The 18,847-nt window shown below is 40.0% G+C and overlaps 1 protein-coding gene across 1 annotated transcript in view; it reads left to right on the forward strand.

The window, feature by feature from the left end:
* Nucleotides 1-13,548: 13,548 nt before the first annotated feature.
* Nucleotides 13,549-18,847, forward strand: part of LOC105268703 (AE binding protein 2 jing) — a 56,565-nt gene continuing 51,266 nt past the window's right edge. The window contains exon 1 of the mRNA XM_011308479.1: nt 13,549-14,597. Within this exon, the coding sequence (XP_011306781.1) occupies nt 13,801-14,597 (797 nt within the window). The 5' untranslated portion in view covers nt 13,549-13,800. The remainder of the gene's footprint in view (nt 14,598-18,847) is intronic.

Here is an 18,847-nt window from a genome sequence, read left to right on the forward strand (position 1 = left end):
CTTCTTACCTGTATCGGTCCTTTCCTCGACTTGTGCAGCTTGCCGTGACTGTTCGGTAACTGAAACATTTCCACTTGTTGTCTCAGTTTTTATCAGCATTCTTCGATAATATCCTTCTATGCGGTTTATTATTCTGCGCAATATTTGTAACTGTTTATCACTTCCAAAGAGTGACTACATCTTCTCTCCGACATTAACGAATATATCGGTGCGCCGTATCGAACGATTTATGTTTTCAAACCGATCGGGCTATTAATTCTAAAAAAAAAACTCAATTCATATACTATGCTATCATTTCGTGCTTATGTACGTTGAATCCAATATATCCAAAGGAAATCGCCATGTTCACTGGAATTTTATTCTAATTCGATCGCATGGCCAATTATTAATGAATCTTTTATTCATTATCATATAGCTAAGAAAGCTTTACCGTTGAATTTTCATTTCACTTAAAAAATCAATAAATAATGTCTTTGGGATCTCACAATCCCTTCATTATTGATTTAAAAATTCTATAAAGTCGGAATATCAATGAGTTGCGAACTCCTCATATGAAAGAATTCATTGTTCGTCACCATTGATTGAAGTATTGACTTCCGTATCCGATTCACGTAAACGATACGACAAGGAATCGCACGATTTTATGGGTCTTCCTCTGACATTTCCTCCCTTTTTCCTCGTTCCAATGCCTTCGCTGGTATATCACCTTTCCCTAGGTACATTAGATATATTATTTAATCCGAAGCGTAACGGAAGCCCCATCATAGCCGCTGTCACACGCACAAGAGTCTTATGTCTAATCTTGTGCAGTGGCCAGCAGCTGCATTGGGGTCCAATAACAGGTGTGTTATCAATAGTCAGACACTAGATTTGCATCTATCCCTTGGATTTCCACTTTTGTTCTAAAAAAAAGGAATAATAATGATAAATCGTTGACGATATGAGGCCAGTAGAACTGTGGCATACGTTTGCAGTATGATAAATAATGAAGTTCTACTCTCAACGGGGCTGTACACAACCTACTGCTAGCTTCTCAAGAGAAAAATACCGAATGGTAGAGGCAATAGCTATGAAGAAATATAAAACTTGGATATTCAAAGGGATTGGTGTCACGGTGGTGAACATTGAGCGTTTATCGTGCAATGGGTGAACCGTAGGGAATGGACATCTGGATGCACTATAGAGTTGGGACAGTTTTGTACTTATGGAAAATTCATCGTATTCGATTTCTACATACGTACAAGGGTGGTTTGCAATTACTTGGTACTCTAGTGCGTCCTCGATGCCTCTGATGACAGGATATACATATGTATTTGGTGGGACCAGCCTTTCAAAATTACTGGCAATCAGTTCTGAAGAGAAGGGAGAGGTAATTTTGAATTCTCTTCCTTCAATGGATTTCTCATCAGAATTGATTCACATTTTTTATTTCTTTCAGAATTCATCGGATTTATTTAATTGTTACTGATTGTTTCTTTATCATTTAAAAAAGTGTCAATTTCTTAAGGTTTGATCACTTCTGGGAAAATTTTAATCAATGCATTACGTTAATGTGGAGGTGTTCAAGATTTGTTGACAGGATCTTTTTATTTTTATTTGAATTTGAAAAATTAGGATAATTATATGATTAGTCTGTCACACTGCACAGGTATAAATTCCCGTTTACTGACATGCTCACCACTGATATCGTTCACGAGTTCCCAAGACAACTGTCGGTAGTTTCATACTTCACCCCTGGTTATATACTACAACCCCACGTGGTCATTTAATCTATTGACCAATAGTGCTTCACCGTTGTATTAAAGCGTCCAATAGGCTCACCGTTTTGACTACTGAAGACACGTGTATCATAAAGAATAAGGGCACAATGAATATGCAACTGGCATGTATATATTTTTAAGCAATTATTTATTTTATTTAATCACTATTGAATTCAGCACCAGCAGTTCATTCGCTGTCAGATTGAAATTTCAACGCGACTCGATTGAATCTATTTATTTCGTGACAAATCATAATTTTTGCAGACCCACCGCAAAAGAATATTTAATAGAATTTACCTTGACGAATTGGGGTGAAAATTATAAATTGTTATTAATTTTCTTTTTCTCACTGCAAAACCAGAACATTGCGCGATGAGACAAATTAAAACGAAATCGCTCAATCTTAATATCACATTCAATGAAATAATTACTCGTACACTCGAGCTGAATAACATTCCTCACTACAAAAATCTCATAAAACATTATTATATAACAGCATCAGAGAAACATAAGGTTTTGACCACCAATGTGTGCAATGACAAGCGTGCAGTGAATCCTTAAAAACGTGAGTACATATGCATGACACTTATACGTCAAACAGAGGAAAATATTGGCATTAGAGTGGCCTAATTATCCTAGATAATCTAAATAGACGATATCTCAATGTTGCTGAGTGGTACGTGTAATTGCCTTTCGTTTTACGCTTGTGAAATATATACAAAAAAAGTTATATATGTAATGTATTTATAAAGAGATGTGCGATATGATGGGTGAGCCATACAAGTAATGATATAGATATTTCAACGAACTTAGCATCAATCCGCAACTATTTCTGGAAAATGTGACTCGAGGTCATTAAACGTCAATGATTCTTCTGTCTCTTTGGTGGAAGACAGACATAGACATGATACGAGCCGATCGAATCTAATAAAGGATGGAATGCGAGTGGCCAGCCCTTACCAAGGAAAAGAAAACACCCGTTGTTCCCCTTAGGCTGTACCTGGGGTAATGCTAGCTGAGTAAGCTCCATCGCACTTTGAGGGATTCGGCTTAGCGCCTAGCATCGGGTTCGTTCTTCTTCCCCTCTCTCTGTCTGTTACGAGTAAATTCATGACCTCCATCTCATGTTATCTGAGAACAAGCTACCTCAACAGAATTAAATAGTCAAAATTCCTATGTCTCAATTCGTATACATTTAAAATTGCAAAATCACTGAATATTATAGTAAACCGGACAATAGAGCATTTGAAATTCCTCAATATCCTATGGATATAATTATTAATAATTATAGCCATGTCGATGCATGGAAATATCTACAAAACATATAGTGTAGGTATTTATCATGTAGGAATGAAATATATGTATATATATTTAATTCGGAATTGATTGACAGATGAGTTTATTAATCAGGAGGTACATAGTTAGGTTTTTTGTTAATATATTGTATGTATATTTGTAATTTACAGAGGTTTGAGATAGTTGTTTAACAATTGAAGTGACGATTGCAGGATCCACTCTGTCATTTAAATCTTCAAGTTGATGATTATATAGGTACCCACCTTAAGTTTATGTCATATTTCATACCGTAATTGTACAATGAAATAAGACAGAAACATAAGACGGCTTGCCTATTTTATTTTTCTTCTTTTATCTTGTTTACGGTCTCTGTTGTCTCGTGCTGGCTTCCACAGTCCTCGGATTTTTAATTTTCCAGTGGAATTTGTCTGTCTTCTTTATCTAGTTCTTCGAAGATTCAGGGATAACTATTGTAAATGTTGTGAAACGAGGAAATACTATAAGATACAGTCGTCAGCATCATGCCACTGTGCAAAGTCATTCTCTTCTAAATACAGTTTGGAAGATGGAGACGATCAATTAAAATAACCTAGCAATCCTAGAATTATCGTAGTGGGAATATTGTTATTTTTATCTTTTACCCAAGAATATTTTTAAACTGAATATTTATTTTATTGTCGCTGTCATTCAAATTAATTAACTCGTCGAATTAAGATATTGGGAAAATCCCAAAAAATATGTCATAATAACATTTATTTTCTAATTTCTTTCCAATTATTAATACTAAAATAGAATTTGATTGTCTCATAGAACAAATAGGGCGAGTTCAATGCATATTTTCAGAGGACAGGTACCCAGTACTGAAGAATAGTACAGCACAAATACCCGGTATAGAGTTGCATAAGAAGCCCTTTAAATCTTGAAAAAGTAAACTGGATTAATTCCTCCTTCCCTCGCTCCAAAGAAGCCCTTCCGATCTCACTGGCGTAGTCTGATTCTTTTTCAACTGTGATTGCGCACCCCCATCGCGTATTTGATTCATCAATTTCGTTATTTCCAAATTCTCCGACAATTCCATTGATGTCACAACCATAAAAAAATATTCAATGAAGAAATTCACAGGGTGAGCATTAAAAAGGACAAATTACAACGCCCATAGAGGAAAGGATTACCGCAAAATAGTTAAAAGATTTTCCATTGGTCCTCGTCATTTTTTCTGTTGCCGAATGATTTAATTATCTTCATGCTAATATCTTGTCATGTCATATGGTGACACGAGGAATAATATTTGACTCGAGTATATTTATATCGGGACGCTATCGCCTAGAGTTATTTCGGGCTTGGATTGAGAAAGAAAATTCAATGACCACCAATTGCGTAAATAGTTCGACACTTTTTTAGTCGGTACGGAATAGTGGAAATGGTGGGATTGAGTATGTACATTCGGAGGTGTACTTTTGAAAGTTTAAGGAGAGAGGGTAAGTGTACGCGCAGCCAACAATAGTTAAAGTGAACCTTGAACAGCAGCTCTCTCAATAATGCAGTTCACGTTCCAGGTATTTTCTTACCTGCATTAGCACTCCACGATTTTTACCTTTACCTCGTGATGTTGAAAGGGTTACCCTACTGCAGCCAATGAAATTCCACGTTTTTACCAGCCTCAGAATAATGCACTGCATTTATCGGCTGATAGAAACAAGTTGGATCAATTATTTCTATTGAATTATTCAAAAAATAAATACGACTTTCATCAATTCATATTATTATTTATCGAACTTAATCTGATGCTGTTAGAAAAAGGTGTAGTTCAATTGAAATTAAAATGTGAAATTGAGTTTAAATTTCATCATCGTCACGGGTAATATTTTTTTTAGGAGCGCAGTGGAGTTTTTTGGTGTCTTTTGGAGATTTTCCGCGAATTATTTATGATAATGAGAAATTGGTGGAATTTCAAGTAGTAAGCACCTGAAGTGTTATCCTTTACAGCGAAAATTGAAGCTGGGGATTGAACTAAATGCACATCGAGGGAAGTGCAACCAGGATAGGGTGTTTCGGTGACGCGGACTCCAGTGACGTCAGAATGTAATACGCCTGCGCCGGGGCACTGAACTCTTTGAAGGCACGGAATACTGGAGAGAAAGGTTAATGACTTCCCCCACTAGAAGACATATGCCTCCATTTGACATGATTTTCTTGTCAATAGGTTTCTCTAGATTCGTTTAGAGAAACATCAATGGAAGGATCAAATTGCAGGTGGGACAATGGATGATCTTAGACATCCCTGGATGTAAGGAACGACGTTGAGGCCGGTGTTAAGGTAGCGTACGCTCGAAGGCATTCTTCTAAAAATAGAGGAACTACCCGACCACCTACACGGCGATATTCAGGTCATCGAAGGAGACCACAATAGGGAGCCAAGGGCACATTATTCGGGGCATTTAGCACTTGTCTGTAATATTTGGTGTCACAGAGGAATCACTTGAATGGGTGAAATTTCATGAAGTAGTATTTTCGAAATTTGTGAAATTTTTATCGAATGAATAATCATCTCCAGATTGCCGAATTCCATCACCAAGCAAAATTGAAGATTCGAAAAATTCCACGATTTGGAAGCTGTCGTTCGGAAGGAAAGGAATCACTTGAATGCAATATGGAATTTCGTAATTAATGATTGAGATAATAGTAAAAATAAACAACACGTGAAGGAATGAATATTTAGGAAAGTGCATTTAGTGTCAGAATTATTCCAGGTGTAGATAAACTCGATGTAGGGTATGTTAGAGTCGACCCACTTTCCAACCATGAACGCGTTTCCCATTGACCCAGGTTGGTCGCTTGGCAACTAGCACCATAGGTATTTTCTCGTTCACATATTTCATGCGATAAATTATTCACCTTGTGAATCGCACATGCCCGTTCTTCAATAATTATTCAAAAAAATCATTAATTATTGATATTATTGATAATATATTGAATCCATGAACGGTTATGTTGGTCGGTTCATGAATAGCATCAAAGCAGCTGAGGGGTTGGATGGGGAAGGGGAAGGAAAACTGAATTGGATGCTCGATAACACATTTTTTTTTTCATGGTGTGTGTGGCGTCCTTCAGTTGGCGGATAGGGGTGCTCAGGGGTGGGAGAGTACAGGAAAGAGGATGAGGGGGCGAATCAGGATTGTGAATGACGCGAATGCAGGTCACCGGGTCATGTTGCAGGTCCCCTCTCCCCCCTCCCCTTTCCACCCCCTCACTGACATCCTTCTCAATGGGACTGAATCTATGGGAGACCATCGTTGCTAACCTGTGGAATCGGTTAAAATCGTGAGCCATGCGTAATTATCACATAAAGACAGTCCCTTTGAAAAAAAAAAAAGTATTTATCGTCGGCACCAAATATTACTTCAAATGTTACTTGAGGAAAATCTTGGAATCCATCCTAAGAGATATACCGCAACCTCTCCCACAATTTTCCAAAATTTCCCAAAAAGTCTTTCACATAAAAATTCAAATATACAATAATTAAAAAATGCCCAAACGAATATAATAGTGATAACTGTAAAAAGGAGGATGCATTAAAAAGCGCAGTGGCGATTGATTAGCAGCAATGATTACTTTATTACTGTATTTGTCATATATTAATGACAAATATGACAAATAAAGTGATAAAGTGTTGGATTAAGTAATATTTGACAAATGCAATTGATGAATTATCAGAGGATTACGGAGTGATGCGATCGATGGAAAATAAAAAAAATGGAGTGAAATGAAATGCATAAAGTAAAGAATGAATCATGCAGAATGGAGATGATACCTATGGGAAACTGCTCGGTGACCTCGCGCATCGAGCAGCCTTGGAAAACTGGGGCTTTGAACTACGATGCACTCTCGGTGAGTTAGTGATTGTAGAGGTTTTTGCGCGTAGAGGCTTGCAGCACACGAATGAGAATACAGACTCATACGAAAACACCATTGGACCAGTACAGAATGGTTGAGGATACAGGCCCGAACAGTTGTGACGTCAGAAGGGGACTGGCCAATCGGATCGCCGCATTTGCCTGACGTCACTACCTCCCCCGACATGACGCGCATTCCACAGAGTGGGGTACATAGAGCAACATACAGGGTGGAGAGGGGCAAAATGGCAACTAGCTCCGAGGTCGAGCAAAGATTTCAGCCATATTTTGACCTAATTAACGGGGGGCTAAATGGCTACCACTAAAATCAACCCTTTTTATTTGCCAAAATCAACATTAACCCGACTTTCGTATTTTTTTCCATTCATATTTTGGTTACTGGGGGTCTTGTTGATGGATCGAATATTCCATTCTTATCACCACTTAACTATGCTTCCGGTTATGAAAGGTTACGATGTTTTTGGTTAATCAACTGCTCTCATTTATTGACAAGCACGACGACTAATTGTAAGTCTTTCAGAGTCACAGATTTTGGAATGACACAAATTGCTATTGCAGGGGGTGGTTTTGCATTTTTTATGGGTACATATTTGCTTCACTCAACGAAATTCAACAATCACTTCGTTTTTTTTTTCTCTTACACAAGTAGAATTTTTGAGAGTATTTTTAGTGGAGTCAAAAATTTTGAGTACGATCAGATTATTTCTTTCAGAAAAATTTCCATTTTTTGGGATCTGTCCGTTTTTTTTTTATTTTGCTGGAAAAATAGGTCGGGAAAACTAGTTTCACTTTCGCTGTTCATCTACGTGAATTTCCCTGGGACGTGGGCGGATTCCCGTCTGCCGAGGTAGCATGTGGGTGGATGTTTGGGCTGAAGCAAAATCCACGTGGGTTCTATTTTATAAAATTCGAAAAGGGTTGTTCAATTAATGGAGGAACTTGGGGAATCAAAAGAGAAATAAAAGTGAAAAGATCTGTAAGGGCGCATTCCGAAGGACAAAGGGAACGTAATAGCGTAAAAATGGCTAATCTTACCTGATTCCACTATTATCAGATGACGAAGGGGACGTTCCGTTGAGAACTTTAGACACGTCAATAACAAAAACATAAACTAAAGTCCATTAATTACATTCGATCTTCGCTCTCCTCGTGAAATTGAAATACGTCACTATTCGACAGACAGAGTGACGACGACGAATCCTTTCCATAAACGCATAAAATTGCCGACTCCACGATAAATAATATTTAATCGAAATAACTCAGAATCACCGGAAAAAATATCTGCGTTGATCAACCAAAAGTGGTAAAAAACATATTTTTTAAATTAATAAAATTCATTAAAAAATTCAAAGAATACTTAACACTTAATGTTAATGTTTATCATAAACACCGTTGAGGTAAGAGATAACATGAAATAGAAAAACTGGGGAATTAAAAAAATTGATGATACTGTGAGTTTCAACTCATGCCCGTGCGTTTCAGTGGTCGAGACCGAACTGCAGTCGGACAGCGTCTGACGGAACTCGATGAGTTTCCACTTGCGAAGGAGAGGAGGCCGAGATTGGTAGGTTGAATGGAGCCAACTTGGGATTGGTTGATCGCCCGATGACGTCACGGCATTGATTGTTCCGCGCGCTTGACACACCACGTGGCCCCGCGCTCCGGACCTGGTCTTGATGTTCTTGGAGATCGCAACTATCAAACATCAAATCGTCCAAGATACATCGGACATCCGGCCTGTTAGCCCGCCTCGATTTTCATCTGATGTTTCCCACATTTGCCCTTTTCCATCCGATATAAAAATTCATAAATTGTTTCATGACAACCGAAATGACATGAACTTTTCTGTTCAGTACTGGATCCAAACTCTTTGGTATCTGTTTAAGGGAGGCTTTATGGTCAACACCTGAATTTGACTGTTTGACTAACCAAACTTGGATCAGATAGAAATCAGTACGCGAGAAGGTAAAAAATAGAAAGTTAATGGTGTGACAAGCAAGCCTAAATTTCACGATTTAAATACACCCTCCAGGTTCAATGTTACTTCACAATTGATCAAATCGACAAAGCTATTTTCTCCATCGAGCATCCCAGAATAATTGTCTCAATTATGAAAACTTAATAATTGCCATCGTAAAAAGCAGGTGGTACTATAACACCCTCAACCCTCCGAGAATATTTCTAGAATGATTGAAAAATGGCAAAGCGAGTGAATTTACACAACAAGCCCCAACCCAAATCCAGAAATAGCCACGGATAAATCAAAATGAAATTATCAAGTTGACTTACCCCAAGTTGCTGGTTGTCCCCTGAAGTGGCACTGGTTGAGTCCTTGCTGTCCTTACGTCCAGAAATAACGAATGGGTTAATTCACAAAATCCAAAAATATCCCGAGAGACATTTGGATGAAAGAGAGAAGGGGAGTGAGCATCTCCTAGCTGCCTCATTCACCCACTTTTCCCCCTCTTCACCACTAACGTATCACCTAGGCAAGCTCAACCAGTTCAATTTCGACCCTCAACTTCGGTGTGTGACCTCCTTTTCGCACTCCGCAGAGTATTCGTAATACTTGTCCTTCTCCAGCTCATCCCTACCAACACCATTCCCTCCGCGAGTGCGTGTCTCAGGATGAAAGAGGGAGAAATATTCTCCCTACTCCATTGCAACCCCAGTGTCCTCGGCACAGATCCTCCAACGGGACAAGAAATTCTCTCCCTTCCTGTACCAGAGGTCGGGACGCCTAGGCTAGGCAACTGGGGTTTCAGGTCGATGCACTGTACCACCGAGGTTCGACGCCCGGCGCTTCATGACGTCATTGGGAGCTTCAACCGTTGCACACGCAACCACACATATACACTAAATCACCACTCCGATAAAATATACCACCAGTCCAACGTCGAGGTACAGCGGTGAAGATAGGTCGGGGGTAAGTCCACAAAACTGGGTCGCTGCCACCTGATTGTTACCTAATTGCCTCCCATTGGCATTCCATTTTTTTAATTTTAACTGCAAATCGAAGCTTTTCTTCAATTTTTACTTACCATTTCCCGTGGAAATCCTAGAAAATTGCCCTCTACATCATCCCCGAGATATTGACTATTCATTCTCTATTAACAACTCATTCGAATTTCCACGGATGCAATATCCCGTGTGGAAATTCACTCAGCTTATCTGGATCGAAATCAGGTTTAGATCCAATCTAGCTCAGGATTCGCCGATCAGAATTCCCGACGAATCAGAATCAGGTATTGATCAGACACTGATCAGGTGGTTTGGATCCTGTAATGAAGCAACAAGGAGATTTCAAAGTTTTGATCAGACAGACTTAAAGAAGCGTTAAAAAATTCATTCACTGCTGATCAGGACTGGACTTTTTCGATGTTATTAAAAACTGATTTGAATTTTCAGTCGGGTTTAGCGAAGGAATGCGTGGAGAAGGCCAGAGGGAAAACGAGAGAGTGAGGATACAGTGATGAGGGACGGAGTCGAAGGGGTGCCGGCCGCAAAACTAGGTCACTGGAGCTTCATTCACATTACGCGGCCATTCATGAGATGTGCTAACCGTTCGACTTTCCGTGTTTCTCAGAACTAAAAGAAAATCCTTGATGGAATGTTTTTCCAAATATTTTTAGATCCCTCCACTCGGCAGTTGATTCTATTCATTTTTTTGTTCGTCGTTCGCGAGTAGTCTGCGTTCTGGTCCATTGTTCTCCATCTCGTATCAATTTTCCATATTTTTGTGGAAACTCAATACTTGTTTATGATTTTCCCGGCAAGCTTGAAGGTTAGTCTAAGATTAGATTGGCTAATTTTAGGTGAAAGCAGATTTTACAGGTGGCAATTTAACGAATGACAACGGAGAGTGAGGATTGGAATCATTATGGATTAATGAAACTGATAACGTCCCGGGGGCGTAAAGAATGATAACGATGATGTTCGGGTGATCGGCACGTCACAGGACCATATCCCAAATTTATCTATAGATTTCTCAATAAACTATCCTGTCTCTTGTGAAACCTGGGATCCGTACGACCCAGATTCGCCCGGGCAATGACGTTGGAGAATGACGTCACGACGGTAACAAAGTAGGTCGTGGGGTCATAGTACCCCCTGTACTGAGGAAAAAGGTTGGCAACGCCAATCGTAATTTAGTTAATTACATCAAATCTCCTGTGCTTAAACTTCAACGGCCATTCCATCATCAGTTTGAGGAGAAGTTGGACGGAATGCCTGACCAAACCATGGACATGTCATAGAACAAAGGAACGAGTGAATTGATTATCCCATTTTAGTAACGGAACACTGGGGAAGGGTGAGTAAATGACTTTCATTCAAAAAGTTGTTGCGTCGCGGAATTGATATTCTGTTGGCGAAAAATCATCATTGATTACTGGCACAGGGCATTTTAAAAAAACTGGTGTTCATTCAAGTTTTGCACGTTCACCACGGATTTTCGGATTTTCTTTTCAGATTATTCCGAAAATTGGCGCGATACGTAAAGAGAGATTACTCTGAGATAAACAAATAATTCATAAATGAATATTAGACAAATAGAAGATAATAATTCAATGACATCAGATGAACTGGATCTAGAACTGATATGATACTCAGCTATATCGCGAATCACATTGAAAAATCGTGAACCTAATTCCTCAAAATAAGAAGTGATTTTTTTATGGAAAGACAATTGTTGAAATTCTATAGTGCAACAAATTCCTCAAGTTCGTGATACCAAGGTGGAAAAAACATGGTGCAGTATAACGAATAATGAATTGGCATTCGGTGAAGAGTTTATCGTGATTTAAAATAGTGCCAAGGTGTTGTTATGGAAGGCATTTGCAATCCTTGGGAAAACGATGACGAGCAACAGCAGGGGAGCATGAGGAAGGGCATTCGCACAGAGACAGAGACAGAGTGCGAGGGGTTGAGGTAGTGGCGCACTCGCGCGGCCTGTCATGGGGATCAGGAGGAGGGGTAGGTCGCTATCTATTTTTAGAATGTAGGTCACCTATAAACCTGAGTTTGTCCCGTGACGTCACAGGGACGTCGTCGTGGCAACAGAAACGCTGGGTCAACCACCTTTCTGAGCACTGTGCCCCCGTTCACCCCATCCAACCCTAGTAACTGCAAATGCCGGTTACATGTAATTATTATTATTATTGCTATTATTATTATCAATGTGCAATAATATTTTTTCTGTTCACCGCCCAAAATATGTACTTGAATTGCGTTATACTTGGTATGAATTATGAAAATGCAATTGGATAATCTATTGCGTTATTTAAAAAATACAGAATTACGTGATATATTGCATTTAATTCATAATTTTCTGATCCTTTTGGTAATATGACAGTCTTGTTGAACTGAGTTGTGTAATATATTTATTTACTGGAGATTCTTATGCGCGTGCATGTGCGTCATTCATAGAAATCTTTATGGAGCTACTACTGAATCCCTATCGCGATTTTAAATATGGTAAAGCATAAAGCTCAAGGTACAAACAGTTACATCTCTGCCCAGAATATTCATTAAGTTAATTTTTAAAAATGCCTTTCGTTCCATTTTGTAGTTTCTCGTATATAATTATATGACAGAAAATGAATTGTTAAATTATGAATATCGGTATTGAAATCGTTCGAAACAAAATTTTATTAATGATTTTCGTGTGGTCTAATCGAAATTTCTTCTAAAATCATATAATTTTATGATTACGATTAAAACTCGCCTGATTTGACTGTTGGCATCCCCTCGAGTTATGCGCTTACTACTTTACCTGAAATATCTTTTATCCTCATGGCAATACGAAATATTTTCTACTTACGCGCACTAGGTACCTGAAAAGCTCACGAAGAATTATTTTTTAAAAGTCGATCATTCACCCGCACCAAATAAGTATCTCTGATAAAACCTGCATAACCGACTGCTGGAATAATCCAGATTGCAGTTGCCTGGTTTTTAATAATTCCTAGAGAGGCATTGACGACCCACCGATCTATTTTCATGAAGCGTTGTTCACCCGCGAACCTCGATAAATGCATATCCATCAGCGATTGGTGGATTCTTCACGATGCTCACTCTCCATTGGCTACCCAGAATTCCGATTACCCAATGAAAATGCGAGAGACGTGACCACCCATTGGCGTACAGTCGACCTGAGCAAAGGGTGTCTCGATGTGGTAGAGGTGGGAGACAGAATTATGAGGGTATATTTAGTAGAGTGGGAAAATTTCCCATGAGAGACAGGATCCCTCAGGTTGAGTATATCGATGTCTCCCTGAAATCGCGAGCCATCGTTGAATGCCGCGATTATTCGGCCATGGTCGGTTCAACTGGAGGCCGAGAGTGGTGCGCATGCTTTGGTGGTGGGAGTAGTGTTGGCCGTGCCCTCACTCGTGAGCATGAGCAAAACTGCACGAGCGAGTGAGAGCGAGTGAGAGGACAAGAGGAGCGAGCGAAGGGAGTGGCCAGTGAATTTGGGGTGTGAGCAACAGAGAGGGGTAGATATTGGGGAATGGTGGGGGAGGAGTGTTGTAAAAAAAGAAGAATAAAAAATGGAATAATCGAAGGAAGGAGGAGATAGGACGAGAGGGGCACGTAGCGCGTCGTTGCACGGAAACACAACGAGTGTGGTACGTGCTAGTGGCACGGCCCCCGGTGTGCTCACTCCGCAGTGCTGGTGTGTCGTGACTAATATTAAAACTCATACGGACTTAAGATTGATTTGAATAAAATTGAATCAATAAGGTGGGGGGGGGGGGAGGATCGTCAGTTGTCGATATAATTGGATAATAGGTAAATAGTGAATAGGGGATAGATAGGGCCACATCAAAATGGCAGACTGGCGGTCTCCCGCGGAGGAAGCCGCGGCCACCGACCTGTGCGACGAGAGTCGCGTGCCGCGTGAACGACACAAAAAGCGCGTAGTGGAGCATCAGTCTCCGTTGACGGCACTTGTCGTGCATCATCGCCAACCACATCAGGCTTTTGTCCTTGACACATCGTGCTGCAATGATAAAAGTGAAACTAGTGCCAGTGACAATTGTCGTGATAGTAGCATTGAGAATATAAGGTGCAATGGAGTTGTGATGAGTGATGAATGTCGTGTTGATTTTTACAACGAGCCCAAGGATAACAATGATCTGGTGAACATTTACATGTTGAATGGAAAACCAGTGAACGTTAAGGCCAATAAAGTATCAACGGCAATGGTAACTGGTGATGATAAGGTATTAACTAATGGTGATTGTGATAGAAAATTAATGGTGGAGAGGTGTACGACTAAAATGCCGGATAATAGAGGCGAGGGGGTTGTGGTATTGGTTGAATTTGGTAATAGGAGTGATGGTGATGCTTGTGACAGTGATGTGAGTCGTAAGATTGGTGATGCTGATGCCAATTCCACTGTTGTTGATGCTGCGGCTGCGGCTGTTGCTGTTTCTGCAATACCAGAAACAATGAAGGAAATCAAACAGAATAAGCAGCATACGGATTGTACTGGGAGTGAGGTTGTTGCCAGGCTAGGTAGCCCTTACAAGGGACAGATCAGAACGGCTGAAGACACCCTCGTTGGACCCTGCGGCAAGAAGCGGTGCGCCGATCGATACGACAGCTCCGAGAGCTCCGACAGGTGAGTCAAATAACATTCACATGTTTTTTTATTCACTCTTTTATTTACTGTTGACAAACCCTCAACAATCAACCAATATCTACAATAACGAACAAAACCACCCGCTTCATTAAAATTTTACGAATATTTCTCTCTCAATATGCATGAGTTTAGGTCTCTACACTTTCACGTTCCATCAAGTGTTCGTAGAAATAGTTTTCTATCTATAAACACATTCACAGAGAAAACTCATGTCAATTTTCGTGAAAAGCGTGAGAATCACTGCAATTCTTCAACCTGTCTTTTCATACTAATTCCAATCCGCGAAATGAGGTCTTACGAATGTATGATATCAGCAATAATAACAGTATCGGCATAACACAAGACTCCGAAAATATATTCATGATGGGTCGAGTAATACCCCTCAGAACTGTCACAGAAACACTGTAGTGTACATTCTATATTGAGATGCCTACAAGTCCATGGAAGAAAAAAAAAACAAAAACACGAGAACCAGGCACTGTTATCCGATCGGTTGAACAAATCAAATGAATCCCCACCGAATGTATTTGTTGACAATAATTAATCCGTTGTATTAGTATGGACTGCGAGAGGGGCGGAAAATTATGAGAATAAAAAGAGCCTAACTAAGCACCAACGGGGTCGTTGCACCGCGTAGTTACGCGACGGATGGTACACGAATGCGTGCAGTAGGCTTGTCGCGTGTGCACCTACATACACAAATACATAGACAAATACATACATGTATACACAAATACGCTTGCGCCTCGATGCCTGCACTCAGTCCCTTGTACAACCCGAGGGAGTGATGAAGAGGGACAGAGTGAGGGAATTGCTCGAGTAAAACAGAGAGATCATACAGAGGTAGAGTTCGATACTCGCGCAAAACATGAACCGTGTGCCAGAGGAGCCAATGTTCGAGTTTTTTCGAGCGTCGGGAACCGTGGAAACGGCATTCGATGAATTCCCGTTTTCTTCTGTTTCATTAAAGAATTCCATTAGTGATAAATGCTTTTTTTTTTCCCCTCCTCGAGGGTGAGAACTGCGTGCGTTTATTCTTCTGCTTGGATCAGGTTCTTTTATCGGGTGTGAGTAAAGCCTCACTGGAAACCCTGCGGAAATCAGCTTGCGGTATTTCAGCTGAAGATATCACATCGTTCAACTTTTTTCTTTTTCCGATAAACTTATGTAACATCCGTTATGGTGTCACATCGATACTCATGGGTGGGCGATGTTCGTTTTCTAGTTGTTAAATGCATGAAGTTGTATTTGCAGCTTGCTATGAAGGAAGCAGTTCTTTCTTCCTCGAAGGAGGATAGAAAAAAAATTGACACCCGCATAAGTGATTAATGCGTGGATATTCGTCATAGCTTTCGCACGTTGACTTTCGATGGAATTAAATAATCACTCATAATTATCATCATTAAATGATAGTCTGTGGTTCATTCGGTTTGAGTCTATCAAGACTTTGAATATACACTCTCAATTATTGTTGATATCAAGGTATTGATGGAAATGCTTTGGATTCTTGCATATTTTTTTATCTTGGAGCCAGTTGATCTACTGACAGGAGGTGCGGTTCGCGCGTGCAGTTGTTGTACCTGTAGTTGATACGTAATATGCGAAGGCAAGCATAAGTATGGTCGCGTGGCCGTGGCCGTGAATGTGAAATTCGTGAATGAAACGATTGGTGAACTTGAGCAAGGGGTAGGGGACAGGAGAAGTAGCCCAGTCCACGGTGGAAGGTAAAGGTTGCCGGTTTCACCGGTTTCGCGCACTTTCGATTGCTCTCATTATTTACCAATTATTTTTTTTCCGTCTGGTGAGCATCGTCCAGGAAACATACCGCTGTTATAGAAAACAAACGCTTTACATATCCATGAGTCACAGTTTAAATTAATATTAACTGACAATGAGAAGTAAAAAAATCAATCGGACAGCGGTCGGCATTGTTTATGGGGGCGTTGGTGTAGGCGTTGTTCGAATAAACGTACACCAAGGAGGGCAAGCCTAGGTACTGTGCAGAGTTACATTAGAAGGGAAAAACATTGGCGGAAGTTTTTCCCATGCGCACTTTGCCGTTGGATTACTTGGTCGACCGCGAGCCTTCACACCGATGTCGTAAGCAATGTTTTAGAAAGCCCAAGGCACTCAACTTCAGAGATAAATTCAACTACTGCATCTTTTCAGCATGTGGTGGAAGCCAAGTGGAGAAGACTGAGTGTTGTGGTAGTAAGCACTTATATTTGAGTCACCGGTTTGTGGTATTCGATGCCAGTATGAGGTTACAGACTCTGGAATTTTGCTAATGTCGGTATGATGACAAATGGATGATATTACGCTTTCATTGGAACATGGTGAAATTCCGTTTTTAATCCTTCTGCATGTCTTCGAGTGATTACGGCCCTGCTAATGTCCTTTGAGATATTTTTCAGCTTCAAGTATCGTTACCTCATGCCAATTGAATTCTCACTCACAAATTGTGATCAGAATGTGTCAGAGAATTCTGAACACAATTGAATCTAAAACTTAGATGTCGCTATAGAGTGACTTTTCATTTGGAAAATGAACGACGAAGACTTTCCGTTGATGTAAATGGAGGGAGAACCTGGAAAATGGGGAAAAGTTATGAACAGTGGCAAAGGGGGCAAAGGGGGCAAAGGGGTGGGACAGGGGGGACAGGGGGGACAGGCCTACCGGCGGTTTGTCAATTTCCGGTGTGGCCCGACACCGCAAAACGTCAGCTAGAATGCAATGGGCCCTTTCAGTCTGTCTTCCTCTCGTATACAGCCATACCGGTTTTGGATCAATACTTCTCCGTACATTTCTGTTTAGACCTTTCCTATCCAAAAATTCCATCCTCTACACTCTGTACATAATTATCATTGTTGTAGAACCCGTCTAGGTAATTTGAAGTCAACATCAAGTATATCCGGATTTGTGCAACAAGTTTTTCACATTGGCATATGACGTGCTTATTAAAATACGGTAATTCACCGTTTCTATGAAATACAGGTAGAAATCTCGTTTCTAACCACCTGGAGTATTTTTTGTTTCTACCAAATCCGGTGCTTCCACTTTATTTCATCGTCCAAGAAAATAAAGGAATGATTTTAATCACTTATTATCGAGTGAAAGTGTTTTAAAAGTCGAGTGACTCAGTCTCCTTAAATTTCATTAATTCCTGTGGATAGTTTTTGCATTGGTAATGTTCTTAATCCAAATGTGTAGGCAATGCGCGGTATGATTATAGGGAGAGTCATGGTTTGCGGGTATTTCTATTCTCGTCCTAGTAATAGGAAAACTATTCACTCGCTCGGTTGAACTAACGGCTAGTCGATCTCATTAGACGACTATTTTGCAACACCTTCGGTGGAGCACCGCTTCCATCGGGATAAGATCAATAAAAAAAAAATACCTTTTTACCATTTCAAACGCAAATAATCATGCGATAAAATTTCCTCACCATTTTTATAACTGGCAGTCAACAGCATAAAATTGATCTCTTCCATTGAATTCTGCATTATCCTGAAAGTATATTTCAATGATTTCTCAATTTTTATCGATACGTTAATCGTGACATAATTATTGTTAAACTGAAAGTACAAGTTATGGGGTACTCCTGATTATTGCATTAGCGTCAATGCAATTGCGGACGTGATCGTGGCCTCGGTGCGGGAAAACACATGCACTCTAGGAGGCGATGTGAAGTATCATTGTAACATACAACCTAGGCCTAGTCTCGGTGCGCGTTGGTGTATTTTGCAACAGCACACTTTCGCAATTGGCTTCTTTCTCGTCGACGTGACAAGCCAGGGTATCATACTGTAATAGTGTGGTACAGTCGTGAGCAAAAGTAAGAGGAAAGTAGATTTCTCCTACTAAGGTAGATGTTCCAATAATCCTCGGTTTCTAACAGCACAAAAATAATTGAATAGTCTAAATTATTCTTAATCTTCTTAATCTGTCGTCAATATATCATTAATTCCTTATTAATATATTATTAATCTGTTATGAATGACTTGTTAATATATTATTAATCTGGTATTAATCTCTTAATTAATATACCCGCACCGATTTCGATACGGAGACGTATAATTTAGTTGTTGAAGAATTTTGATATTTCAGTGGATTTTCGCGTGGTATGGGAAAGGGACATTAGGGGCGTTCGTGGCGATGCTAGGATTATTTGTTTTGATGAAGAACTCACTATTAGCTAATCGACCTGGTGGAATAGTTACTGCAGCTCC

The sequence above is a fragment of the Fopius arisanus genome, unplaced genomic scaffold (genome assembly GCF_000806365.1).
Source record: "Fopius arisanus strain USDA-PBARC FA_bdor unplaced genomic scaffold, ASM80636v1 scaffold00060, whole genome shotgun sequence".
Classification (NCBI taxonomy): Eukaryota; Metazoa; Arthropoda; class Insecta; order Hymenoptera; family Braconidae; genus Fopius; species Fopius arisanus.